Below are 13801 nucleotides of genomic sequence, written 5' to 3'. Positions count from 1 at the left end.
CTCTTTGGCCTGAATGCCAAGCGTCACGTCTGGAGGAAACCTGGCACCATCCCTACGGTGAAGCATGGTGGTGGCAGTATCTTGCTGTGAGGATGTTTTTCAGCGACAGGGACTGGGAGACTAGTCAGGATCGAGGGAAAGATGAACAGAGCAAAGTACAGAGAGATCCTTGATGAAAACCTGCTCCAGAGTGCTCAGGACCTCAGACTGGGGCGAAGATTCACCTTCCAACAGGACAACGACCCTAAGCACACAGCCAAGACAACGCAGGAGTGGCTTCGGGACAAGTCTCTAAATGTCCTTGAGTGGCCCAGCCAGAGCCCGGACTTAAACCCGATCAAACATCTCTGGAGAGACCTGAAAATAGCTGTGCAGCAACACTCCTCATCCAACCTGACAGAGCTTGAGAGGATCTACAGACAAAAATGGGAGAAACTGCCCAAATACCGGTGTGCCAAGCTTGTAGCGTCATACCCAAGAAGACTCGAGGGTGTGATCGCTGTCAAAGGTGCTTCAACAAAGTATTGAGTAAAGGGTCTGAATACTTATGTAAATGTGATATTTCCGGTTTTAAAAAAATATATACATTTGCAAAAATTTATAAAAACCTGTTTTTGCTTTGTTATTATGGGGCATTGTGTGTAGATTGATGAGGGGGAAAAAACAATTTAATCAATTTTAGAATAAGGCTGTAACGTAACAAAATGTGGAAAAAGTCAAGGGGTCTGAATACTTTCCGAATGCACTGTATATCCAATAGGGCCAACTGTATTTAGCAACCTCATCATTGCATAAATGGGCTATTAAATTATGTTTGGTTACGAAAAAGTACGAAAATGTATGCACTCACTACTATAAGTCGCTCTGGGTAAGAGTATCTGCTAAATTACTAAAATGTAAATTACTATTTAAATATACATCAACGGATGAGATACAGAAAGTCTGCAGTATTCTCTTAGGTGAGGAGAGACTGCACTTATCCAAAGTCATACCATGTTGCCCTGCTCTCTTCACAGCACTCACACTTGCACTTTGAAATTCTCTCTCTTTCACACACACACACACACACACACACACACACACACACACACACACACACACACACACGTTGACCTTCAGAAGAGATGTATGGTACACAGAACAAAGTCTAAAAAAAATTAACAGAACACAGAAAACTGTCATCATACCAAAACTATTTTCAGTAACCCAGTTCACAGTATCGCTGCAGTGTTGACTTTTTGGTATTTTGCTCATGGGAATATTAAGTGTACCTCGATTTTTAAAGTGTTGGATAATTAACCTCATTTACTTTCCTAGATTGTCATATCATGTTGAACATAATGGCAGTAGAGATTCTGTAATGAATGGCACTATATGGCACTGTCTGATATTTCTAGAAAAGAGGGGAATATCCTGAGATGAGACGTTCTTAAAAAAAAAGCAATGATACCTTTGAACAACTTCATCCTAACATCTCAGTTACACAGATGACCTCACAGATGACCTCATAGATGACCTCTACCAAAAAGGTTACATAAGAAATTCCCATAGGGATATACATATCTGTATTCATATGCAAAATATATATGATAAACCTGTTAATTACCAAAAAACATCCAACACTAGGGGCAAGTGACACTTATCATTCCCAATTTTTCTATTCGCCGTTTCTTCAAGGAACAAGTCCAATGATCTCATTTGACTTATCACTTGTGTGTGATAACATGTAAGTCTCTGTGAGTAATGCATAACTCACTAATTGTGACCGCAAGCACAACCTGGCTGATAAGAACAAACAAAACATGGCCCTAGAGTAGCAGCATGTAGCTATGTGAGACCGGATTCTTTCCCAAGCAGGTAATGGGCTCTCCAGATTGGCTTGTTCCTATCTCCCGCGGCCAGTCTGAATGAGAAGTGAGCAATAATCTCCTGTTGACTTCGACTAAGAGCAGACTATTTTAAAGATATAATGTTGACAAACTCCACCACTTCACACATAGATGAGAGTAAAATGTTAATACGTCTGTATTTCAGTTGTCTAAGGTCTGATGGAGTCTGATCAAGCTGTGTAGCTAGTTGTACCCGAGGAGAAGGAGAAGGGACCTCTCTGAGCGGCCTTCTATGTGACTGAGGGGAACAAGGTGAGAGACACTCTTAAGTACACAGACAGCGTCGACAGACCAGCTAATGCCTCTCTCTCGTAGCCATAGTAACTGCCTGCAGTAATCTCTGGAGGTAACAATTGTCATTTTCCTTTAATTCTGCCACACACATACATACAAACGTACAGACGGCTGCCTCATTGCAATGCATTGGTGATGCCATGGCAACGGCCAGCAACAACACTGGAGCGTTACATGCTGGAAGCAGTCGTGCATCCAAGGGTGCATTCCTTCACTACTGGTTCCTGGTTCTTTCAGCTATTGAGGTCCTTTTGGTCAAAGATGATCTGGTTGGCCAGATAAATAGCAATGATGCCAAAAATGGCGGAGGAGGCCATATAGGCAGTGACAGACTTTGTGAACTGAACTATCATGCCCATGAAGAGAGTGGGGAAGACCTGAGAGAGGAGGAAGGTGCTGTCCAGGATGGCAAAGTCCAATCCTACGCCGCGCTTCTCGTAGCCCTCTGGCTCATCCTGCTCGGGGCCCGTGGCGCTGAGGGACGATCCATTCTGGCCGTGGGGAGGGGGGTAGTAGTCTGAGCCGTCCTGGCTGAAGAAGGCATGCCCATTGGTGCAACCCAGTTTGTGGGTTAGCCACCCCTCCTCGTCCATGGCTGTCAAATGCGTGATCGAGTCCCGCTTGATCGCAATCCCATTCTTAAGCATGTTTTGGGTTTTCTTATTTGGCATGTAAACCTGAAATGCAAGGAGATATAAGTACATTCAATATACAGTCTAGGCCTAGGCATTGTGTGCAAGGGAGTTTGTGTGTGTAGGGCTAGATTTGAATATGTGTCAGGAGAGAGGTAGAAAAATTATGAGCAAGATGTGAGCGTTTGTTTGTATTGGAATATGAGTAATATACATGGCTGTTGACTCAGCCGATACATGGCGTCTAAAGGAGTCAACAGAAATGTATCAGGGTTAGAATATGATCCCATATGGGTCTTTCTATAAATAATGGGGCCAGTGTGTGACATTGGGATCCAAAATGTCAAAATGGTTTGAAACAAAAATAAAAATGATTTTTATGCAGTTCCACGTGTGTACTTAGAGGAATAAAAGTGAATATATGCAAATTAGCCCAGAACTCCACCTACAGTGAGGGAAAAAAGTATTTGATCCCCTGCTGATTTTGTACGTTTGCCCACTGACAAAGAAATGATCAGTCTATAATTTTAATGGTAGGTTTATTTGAACAGTGAGAGACAGAATAACAACAAAATAATCCAGAAAAACGCATGTCAAAAATGTTATAAATTGATTTGCATTTTAATGAGGGAAATAAGTATTTGACCCCCTCTCAATCAGAAAGATTTCTGGCTCCCAGGTGTCTTTTATACAGGTAACGAGCTGAGATTAGGAGCACACTCTTAAAGGGAGTGCTCCTAATCTCAGTTTGTTACCTGTATAAAAGACACCTGTCCACAGAAGCAATCAATCAATCCATTTCCAAACTCTCCACCATGGCCAAGACCAAAGAGCTCTCCAAGGATGTCAGGGACAAGATTGTAGACCTACACAAGGCTGGAATGGGCTACAAGACCATCGCCAAGCAGCTTGGTGAGAAGGTGACAACAGTTGGTGCGATTATTCGCAAATGGAAGAAACACAAAATAACTGTAAATCTCCCTCGGCCTGGGGCTCCATGCAAGATCTCACCTCATGGAGTTGCAATGATCATGAGAACGGTGAGGAATCAGCCCAGAACTACACGGGAGGATCTTGTCAATGATCTCAAGGCAGCTGGGACCATAGTCACCAAGAAAACAATTGGTAACACACTACGCCGTGAAGGACTGAAATCCTGCAGCGCCCGCAAGGTCCCCCTGCTCAAGAAAGCACCTATACATGCCCGTCTGAAGTTTGCCAATGAACATCTGAATGATTCAGAGGAGAACTGGGTGAAAGTGCTGTGGTCAGATGAGACCAAAATTGAGCGCTTTGGCATCAACTCAACTCGCCGTGTTTGGATGAGGAGGAATGCTGTCTATGACCCCAAGAACACCATCCCCACCGTCAAACATGGAGGTGGAAACATTATGCTTTGGGGGTGTTTTTCTGCTAAGGGGACAGGACAATTTCACCACATCAAAGGGACGATGGACGGGGCCATGTACCGTAAAATCTTGGGTGAGAACCTCCTTCCCTCAGCCAGGGCATTGAAAATGGGTCATGGATGGGTATTCCAGCATGACAATGACCCAAAACACACGGCCAAGGCAACAAAGGAGTGGCTCAAGAAGAAGCACATTAAGGTCCTGGAGTGGCCTAGCCAGTCTCCAGACCTTAATCCCATAGAAAATCTGTGGAGGGAGCTGAAGGTTCAAGTTGCCAAACGTCAGCCTCGAAACCTTAATGACTTGGAGAAGATCTGCAAAGTGGAGTGGAACAAAATCCCTCCTGAGATGTGTGCAAACCTGGTGGCCAACTACAAGAAACGTCTGACCTCTGTGATTGCCAACAAGGGTTTTGTACTAAGTCATGTTTTGCAGAGGGGTCAAATACTTATTTCCCTCATTAAAATGCAAATCAATTTATACTTTTTTTTACATGCGCTTTTCTCTCACTGTTCAAATAAACCTACCATTAAAATTATAGTCTGATCATGTCTTTGTCAGTGGGCAAACGTACAAAATCAGCAGGGGATCAAATACTTTTTCCCCTCACTGTATACAACAACATAGGCCTAGGACTATACATCCTTTAAGCACGGTTCATACCGACATTGGCAAGTCAAATTCAAGGACTTTCAGGGACTTTTTCAAGCACTTAATTGTAATTTTCAAGGACCTCAAAGTTATACAATTGTACAATTTATATAATTGTACATATAGGGCCTAATATAGAACCCCCCGTCCCCACAAAGTGCATGCAAAAAGTGTCAAAAAAGTAGGCCATTACCACTTTAAGAATAATTAATATTTTAGGCCTTGCCAATGCATTGATATTCAAAGTATTATTACATTCTAAAATATGTGTGAATAATGTGGACATTGCCTGACTAAATAGATTGGATGCATGCACTGCAATTCTTTTGTAGCCTATGTGGCCGACGCAGGCACACATAATAAAGCCATGAATAGCGGTAGCATTTATCTCACCATTTGAATCTCACCATCGCTGTTTTTATAATGAGAAAGTGACCAAAAAGTAGGTTCCTTTTTTAATGGAAGGATTTGTATGGAAAGCCAAGTTGGAGCCAACATTAGATGTTGTCGTCCTCATAATAATCCACGTGGTTTTACCGCAACAGAGTAGCGCAACACCCTTCAATTGAAGCGGCGGGAATCAAGTGGCCACATCTCTCACAAAAATTGATCAAAAATGAAATCACAGATAATTATAAAGGAGCAGGAGAACATAAATTGCCTACAATAATTACAAGGACTTTTCAAGTACCAAATTGAGGAAATGTCTGATTTTCAAGGTAGGCCTATTCCAGTACTTGAATTTCTGAGCTCCAAATTCTAGTTGAAGAAGGCTACTTCAAGCCCCTTGTATTGTTTAAAATTGCAGGTCTAACATGGAAAACAAAATGTATTTGTCATGTTATTTCATTACCAGATCATTTTGTGAATAAGCCCACTAGACTATGTAATTTGTTGTCATTATATCCAGAATAATTAATAGGAATAGTGTTGGGTGTTGCACAAGTCTATCCTATACAATTGCACACAGTAGACTCAGTGTCCAATCCGAGGCACAAAAACATATGAAAACATGAACTCATTACCTTGATGCTTTCTCTGTTAAATCTAAGGAGACCCTGCTGTAAATCAAGCAGACAACAACAGATGATCAACATCAATTCGCTAGGAATATTAGATCCAACAGTGGATCCAGACACAACCTTCTTCACCAGTGAAACGAATGAGACACCAAAATATTCTGGACATTCCTTGCATTCCTTTATCCAGCACTTGGGCTGTTGTTGCATGGCATGTGCTATCATAACAGCTGTTCCTCACTTGACTGTCATTCGGAAAATTCCTTCCTGGATCAGATGATGATGTGTGAAAATATCACGGTGTATATTATATAATTATTGAAGAACCACGTTAATGACAGTATCGATGTAGGTGTTAAGTATCAAGGTAAGGTGACTCTTTATTGGTTAGAAGCATTCGATTTTGCAATGCATACATTATTTTGGATTTGTGTGCCCATGAAAACTGTTTTCACCCCATAACATAAGGAGACACGAAATGTTATGTACCTGTACTTACACTGCTAGATCAAGGATTCTATTTTATTTTTATGGTACTTTTTACCCCCTTTTTCGTGATATCTAATTGGTAGTTACAGTCTTGTCCCATCGCTGCAACTCCCGTACGGACTCGGGAGAGGCGAATGTCGAGAGCCATGCGTCCTCCGAAACACAAACCTGCCAAGCCGCACTGCTTCTTGACACACTGCTTGCTTAACCCGGAAGCCAGCCGCACCAATGTGTCGGAGGAAACACCGTACAACTGGCGACCGTGTCAGCGTGCATGCGCCCGGCCCGCCACAGGAGTCGCTAGAGCGCGATGGTACAAGGACATCCCAGCCGGCCAAACCCTCCCCTAACCCGGACGACGCTGGGCCAATTGTGCGTCGCCTCATGGGTCTCCCGGTCGCGGCCGGCTGCGACACAGCCCGGGATCGAACCCGGATCTGTAGTGATGCCTCAAGCACTGTGATGCAGTGCCTTAGACCGCTGCGCCACTCGGGAGGCCTAGATCCAGGATTCTTACAGGGTTCAAGTTCAATGTCTAATTTAACTGATTAATGCTTAATATATGATAAGGACAATTTACACTGCCCTAAATGCAAGGACAGAAAAGTAATGTTTTATGGCTCATGATTTTGGACAAATCTGTCAAGACACCAACAATGATGAAGGGTTAAACATAGGTTTTAAATCAACTTGTTAATTTGATTGAATATAGCTATGATCCCCCTTTATATCTTAATGTAATGACATGAAAAAGGCAGATTATTATCAATGATTTATCAACAGCTGTAACAAGTTGTTCATTGTAGGAATCCTAGTTTATAGAATTACCCATATACAGCTGTGGAAAAAATTAAGAGACCACTGCAAAATGTTCTTAAATCAGCATCTCTACATGTATGACAGCCATTCCATTCCAGTGTCTGTTGAATTCCAACACAGGCACACCTCATTCTACTGAATTAGGTACTGATTAGGTTATCACCTGAACCAAATCCTATTTAACGAGGAAAAGTATAAAAACCACTGCTGTGGTCGTCACTATCCTCTTGCAATAGGACCAGCTGGATGGCAAAAACAGTGCTAATCGTACCTCAAAAGTAATATTAATTTTAAAAAATAACTATTGACCATGCCAAAAGAGTTGAAAAGGAAAGTTTTGAGTGAGGAAAAGAAGGTTTCAATTCTGGCTTTACTGGCAGAGGGATACAGTGAGCGTCAGGTTGCTTCCATCCTTAAAATTTCAAAGACGGCGGTTCATAAGAACAAGGTCAAGCAGCAGACATTGGGGACAACAAAGCTACAGACCGGCAGAGGGCGAAAACGACTCTCTACTGACCGGGATGACCGCCAACTCATTTGAATGTCACTCAACAACCGTAGGATGACATCAAGTGACCTACAAAAAGAATGGTAAACGGCAGCTGGGGTGAAGTGCACGGTGAGGACGGTTCGAGACAGGCTCCTAGGGGCAGGGCTGAAGTCATGCAAAGCTAGAAAAAAAGCCCTTCATCAATGAGAAGCAAAGAAGAGCCAGGCTGAGGTTTGCAAAAGACCATAAGGATTGGACTGGAGTAAGGTCATCTTCTCTGATGAGTCCAATTTTCAGCTTTGCCCAACACCTGGTCGTCTAATGGTTAGATGGAGACCTGGAGAGGCCTACAACCCACAGTGTCTCGCATCCACTGTGAAATTTGGTGGAGGATCGGTGATGATCTGGGGGTGCTTCAGCAAGGCTGGAATCGGGCAGATTTGTCTTTGTGAAGGACGCATGAATCAAGCCACATACAAGGTTGTCCTGGAAGAAAACGTGCTTCCTTTTGCTCTGACATTGTTCCCCAACTCTGAGGATTGGTTTTTCCAGCAGGACAATGCGCCATGCCACACAGCCAGGTCAATCAAGGTGTGGATGGAGGACCAACAGATCAAGACCCTGTCATGGCCAGCCCAATCTCCAGACCTGAACCCCATTGAAAACTTCTGTAATGTGAGGAAGAGGAAGATGGATGGTCACAAGCCATCAAACAAAGCCGAGCTGTTTGATTTTTTGCGCCAGGAGTGGCATAAAGTCACCCAACATCAATGTGAAAGACTGGTGGAGAGCATGCCAAGACGCATGAAAGCTGTGATTGAAAATCAGGGTTATTCCACCAAATATTGATTTCTGAACTAAAACATTAGTATTGTGTTGTTTAAAAATGAACATGAACTAATTTTCTTTGCATTATTCGAGGTCTGACAACACTGCATCTTTTTTGTTATTTTGACCAGTCATTATCTGCAAATAAATGTTCTAAATGACAAAAAAATGTGGAATTTGGGAGAAATGTTGTCAGTAGTTTATAGAATAAAACAAAAATGTTATTTTTACCCAAACACATACCTATAAATAGTAAAACCAGAGAAACTGATAATTAACTTTTTTCCAGAGCTGTACACGATTCTCAGTGCAGGGACCGCAGAGTCCTTTATGTATGTGTGCCTTTCTGTCCTTACCTCCATTTCCTTGTGGTAGTGGCAGGTGAGGGTGTAGGGCAGCGTCTGCAGCGTGGCGTAGGCAAAGCCTGTCAGAGCTGACATCAGGGTGACCAGGACCACGCTCTTGGACATACATATGACCAGGGCAGAGATGGTGAAGCTCACCATGCTGCTCAGGTAGACCCGGCGCGAGCCAAAATGGCGGACCAGTCGGCTCATGAGCAGGGAGAAGACAGTTGAGGTAGCACACTGCAGGAACAGGCCCAGGCTGCCCATACGGATGCCTGCAAGACAGGATTGAAATTGTGGCAACAAATTAAGATAAAATATTATGTTATATTAATTCTATGCCCTAACATTTAGGTTATTGGTTACAGTAATTCTACATTATTCTAATTCTGGTTAGTTAGCTAGCCATTAGATTACTAATCGTCCTTGGTTCATGCATACACAAACAGGCACAACCCAAGAACAAGGTCAAACACAGTACTAATACACCACAACCTGCTGCGGTTGCAAATGTAAAATACAACCAGTAACCTAATCCGGACACTAAGTATTCAAAAATACCCCTGTAGGAGCCGGGTTATGATTTGTGTTATAAGTGTGTTTTTTCCATTTCACATCATACTTTCAACCTGTCTAAAGATACAGCACCACAGATTAACCTATATATGTAATGGTTCTTTATGTGTTTTGCAATTCTGTTTGCACAAGCCATCAACACACAGAACAGATGTGCTCTGTGAGGAATTTAAAGACCAGCAAACGGTTGAGTCAGCAAACAGTTTGACTGGACTGTATCGGAAACCATCACAGACCAAATTAACATTAAATAAACCCTGAGTGAGAGCTCTGCGGGCGAGGAAGCTCTTGCTCCAGTCCCACCAGATCTAGGTAAAAAAACTATATGATATATTTTCAAATACTTAAGCTGTGCTTGATTGAGCTTGCATGGCTTAATGGACCAATAGAATAGTCCCAAAACTGAAAACCCTGCCCATCTGGCACTCCAGGCAGGCTAGAGCAAACGCTCCAAAGAATTCAACTAGTATTTAAACCCAGGTCTGGGTCCCACCAACTATTTTGGATTCCATGTAGAACCCTTTCCACAGAGTGTTCTACATGGAACCCAAAAGGGTTCTACCTGGAACCAAAAAGGGTTCTATTTTATAACCAACCTTTTTTCTAAGCGTGTAGGGGATTATGAACCACACTATTAAAGGGTAAAAGCCAATTTATGGTTGATCTGAAAATGTGGTCGGAGGCTCCGTATGGAGGGTGTGACGCAATTGTGGAGCCTCTGGAGGCATGCAGAGGCCAAATTGAGCTCCATACCGCATCGTCATGCACTTCCCACATTTTTTAACAACGCGGAGGGCTCCATATAGCTACGTATAGCTCCGCATTGACATGATTGGTTGATGGTAGGTGGGGGCAGGAGGTCCTGTGTAAACACAAACTCACTTCCTTGACAACAGCTCTGCACAACAGCTCTGTGCTGCTCTGAGAAGCACAATACGTATGAATGCCCTGACTTCTGCAGAGGCCTTATCACCGTAAATGCTGCACGGCCAATCCAGACGTCGGATTGACCATGCAGCGCCTTTTACTCTCAACCCCAATTTCAGCCTTTGCCCAAACCCTTCAAACAAAAAAAAATGCATTGAGGTGAGAAGTTGTGGGTGGGGGGAATTGATCATACATATTCATTTTGGGGGTGGGTAAATATAGTTGTACCTGATCCCAACACTTTCTCACTAAAACATACTTACTAGAAGACCACTGGCACGCTCTGATAATAAAATGATGTACATTACAAGCAAATACGGCTCTTGACAGTTAGTTTCAACAAAATATTTGAAATGTGGACTAAAATGTATTGCGGTATTGTGTTGGGAAGAAAAGTGCAATCGTCACCTTGAAAATGAAGATTAGGCGCTCAATTCAATCCAAACCCCACTGCAGTAGCTCTTTTTCCAGTAGTCAAATTAACTCATAGATTGGTTTTGGGTACTGTATAAAATCCTACAACTACTACCAGGGCAACCCCTCTCACAGGTATGCTTTCACTTTTCAGAATTAGAAGTGTGTGGGCACAGGATGAATATTGTAAATAAAGGATTTGAAGAAAAAATATATATCTGCCCCATGTGGGATTAGAACTCACAACTATGAGCCAACTGTCTTAGCGGACAGTGCCACCAATCAGTCATAGCGGTTGGGAAAAAATACAACAAGTTGAAATGACCACCATTGTCATCTATTTCTTGTTACGATGGATGTACCTACGAATATAAACGTGTAATCCTCATAGCCTACATGTTTTTTTTATCTTCGTAAAAGCACATACAGTATCTGGATTGAAATGTACAGTGTACAGTGGTGGAAATGTAGTACATTTTCATACTTGAGTAAAAGTAAAAGTAAATGCTATACATCAAATTCCTTATATTAAGAAAAAAACAGACAGCACAATGTTCTTGTTTTTCTAAATTTAGGGACAGCCCAGGGGCACACTCCAACACTCAGACATAATTTATGGTCCAGAGGCAGTAGGGATGGCAACACGTTATATTGATAGGTGCTTGAATTGGACCATATTTCTGTCCTGCCTGAGCATTCGAAATGCAACAAGTACTTTTGGGTGTCAGGGAAAATGTATGGGAGTAAAAAACACATTTTTTATTTAGGAATGTAGTGGAGTAAAATTAAAAGTTGTCAAACATATAAATAGTAAAGTAAAGTACAGGTACCCCAAAAAACGACTTAAGTAGTCCTTCAACTTATTTTTACTTAGTTACTTTACACCACTGCTCTATTGGGCATTTGAGAACTTTGGGTTCTCTGATTGTGAATCCATCAACGATCAAGGATCTAGTCCCAATGAAGCAGAGCTTGCCCAGCCAAAGTATTTATGTGATAATATCAAATAGTGTCTACATGAGAGATGGAGAGGCACTCTGAAGCTTGCCCTGCCAAAGTTAGTGATAGAATCACATAGTATATCTACAAAAAGAGAGTCAACTCACCGTCGTCGTAGCGTTGCCTGGAGGCGGTCCCGGGGGCAGCGCTGGGCATGCCCTCGTACAGCCCCTCCCCCATAAAGTCTGTATAAAAGAGCATGAAGGACATGACGGCCATCCAGCTGCAGAGCTGGGCCACACACAGCTGCCTCATCACCCGGGGCACGTGGCAGTAGCTGCGGTAGATGACCGGCGTCATGGACCAGCACGTCCTCAGCAGGCACAGCAGCGGATCCAACTTGAGCAGCCGCAGCTTGCACTTGAGCAGGTAGCAGCAGGAGCGCGGCACGCCACAGCGGCCTGCCTCCAAGAGAGGACCGGGCTCCAGGGCCGCGGCGCCGGCACACGGCGACTCCTCCAACACCTTCATGGTGATCAGCACGCTGGTCACGAAGATGAGGATGAGCATGAAGAAGAGGCACTCTGCCTGGCCGCCCAGGTAGACGGACAGCAGGCCCCGGCTCCAGTCCAGTGCAGGCAGTAGGTAGCCCACGCAGCCTCCCAGGCTGACCATAAAGGAGAACATGGCGAAGGCCTGGTTGCAGTCCTCCTCATCGCGGTACAGGTCAGACAGGAGCGCCTCCAGCGGCGTGAAGCACACCTGGCCACAGAAGTCGAGCAGGCCCACACCGAGAATGAGGAAGGCCACCTGCAGGGTGCGTCCGCCCCAGGAGAAGTAGGCAGCCAGCAGGTTGGCATGGGGGATGATGAAGAGGGCTAAGAGGACGCCCAGGGACAGCAGCCAGATGAAGGGCCGGCGGCGGCCGTAGCTGCTGTTGCAATGGTCACTGGCTGAGCCAATCAGAGGGATGAAGATGAGACCTAACACTGGGCCAATACCTGGGGAGAAAAATGAGGGAATTAGTGATGTTGATTAATTGGTTGTCAGTATCAAAGTCAAAGCCAACATAATAGTTATTGGATTTGAGTTTTACCACAATATTTACCTGTGAACTGGGAAATCTGCAATCCAACAAATGTCCTGGCTGCATCTGATGTTTTCTGGTATCTTCCAGCTTACTATTTCACTACCTTCCCTATGCTGACAGGGCTTGGAGGCAGGCTCTGTGGCCCCACTGGCCCCCTCACTGCTCCATCCATCTCTTTGAGTGCTAGTGAAGGCTGACTACCAATGGTTCTGTGCCCCAAGCTAACTCACCATCAACCTCCCTCTCCTCCCCACTGCTCCCCACTGCTAGCTTGGGCTAATTGGAACACCTCATGAGAAAGGCTGCTTGTGGAGCAACACAGCTCACATTCAACTCACATTCCCCACAATGGCCAGATGTACGCCTCTGGTTTTACAATGGGAGCATGCAAGGAATGCTTCTTTTAAAAACATGGTTTCAAATTCCATAGAGAATAAAAATACAATTATATTAACTAAATCCACATGAGGGATGCCATAAGTGTCATGCTGATGAAATATGTGTGGAGACTGGAGAGTATACTGTATGAATAGAGAAATTCCATTACTCCATTCCCAGACAATTACCTTTTATGTATGGGTTTTATCTACCTGGATGGATATCTGACAACAACACTTTGTTGGAAACTGTTACACAATGAAATGAAAGAAACCAGATACTATTTTATTGGCATTAAGTTGTGTAATGGTTCCCAGGAAAACATTTCCTAAGGTAAAGAATATGTGGTTGGTTTGTTGGTTGGGGGTTTAGTTCATGTTGACAGGCTCTCAGTGGAGCAGCCCCACAGACAGACAGACAGACGGACGGAAAGACAGGCGTACGGAAGGCCAGAGACAGAGACAGAGACATACAGAATGGGTCACTGCAGTCAGACCCTCAGTCACATTTCTGCCTGGCTGCCACAGCTTTGGAGGCCCTTTATAACAATCCAGTGTGTACAGTCGTGGTCAAAAGTTTTGAGAATGACACAAGTATTGGTCTTCACAAA

At 43.7% G+C, this 13801-nt stretch overlaps 1 protein-coding gene across 1 annotated transcript in view; it reads right to left on the bottom strand.

The window, feature by feature from the left end:
- Positions 1–699: 699 nt before the first annotated feature.
- LOC121532314 (solute carrier family 45 member 3-like) overlaps positions 700–13801 on the bottom strand; it is a 114653-nt gene continuing 101551 nt past the window's right edge. The window contains exons 3-5 of the mRNA XM_041838181.2: positions 11891–12724; positions 8877–9142; positions 700–2860 (exon numbers count right to left, since the gene is read on the bottom strand). Coding sequence (XP_041694115.1) covers positions 2417–2860; positions 8877–9142; positions 11891–12724 — 1544 coding nt within the window. The 3' untranslated portion in view covers positions 700–2416. The remainder of the gene's footprint in view (positions 2861–8876; positions 9143–11890; positions 12725–13801) is intronic.

Source organism: Coregonus clupeaformis, chromosome 19, assembly GCF_020615455.1.
Source record: "Coregonus clupeaformis isolate EN_2021a chromosome 19, ASM2061545v1, whole genome shotgun sequence".
In the NCBI taxonomy this organism is placed as follows: Eukaryota; Metazoa; Chordata; class Actinopteri; order Salmoniformes; family Salmonidae; genus Coregonus; species Coregonus clupeaformis.
This window is presented reverse-complemented; position numbering and strand designations above follow the sequence as displayed.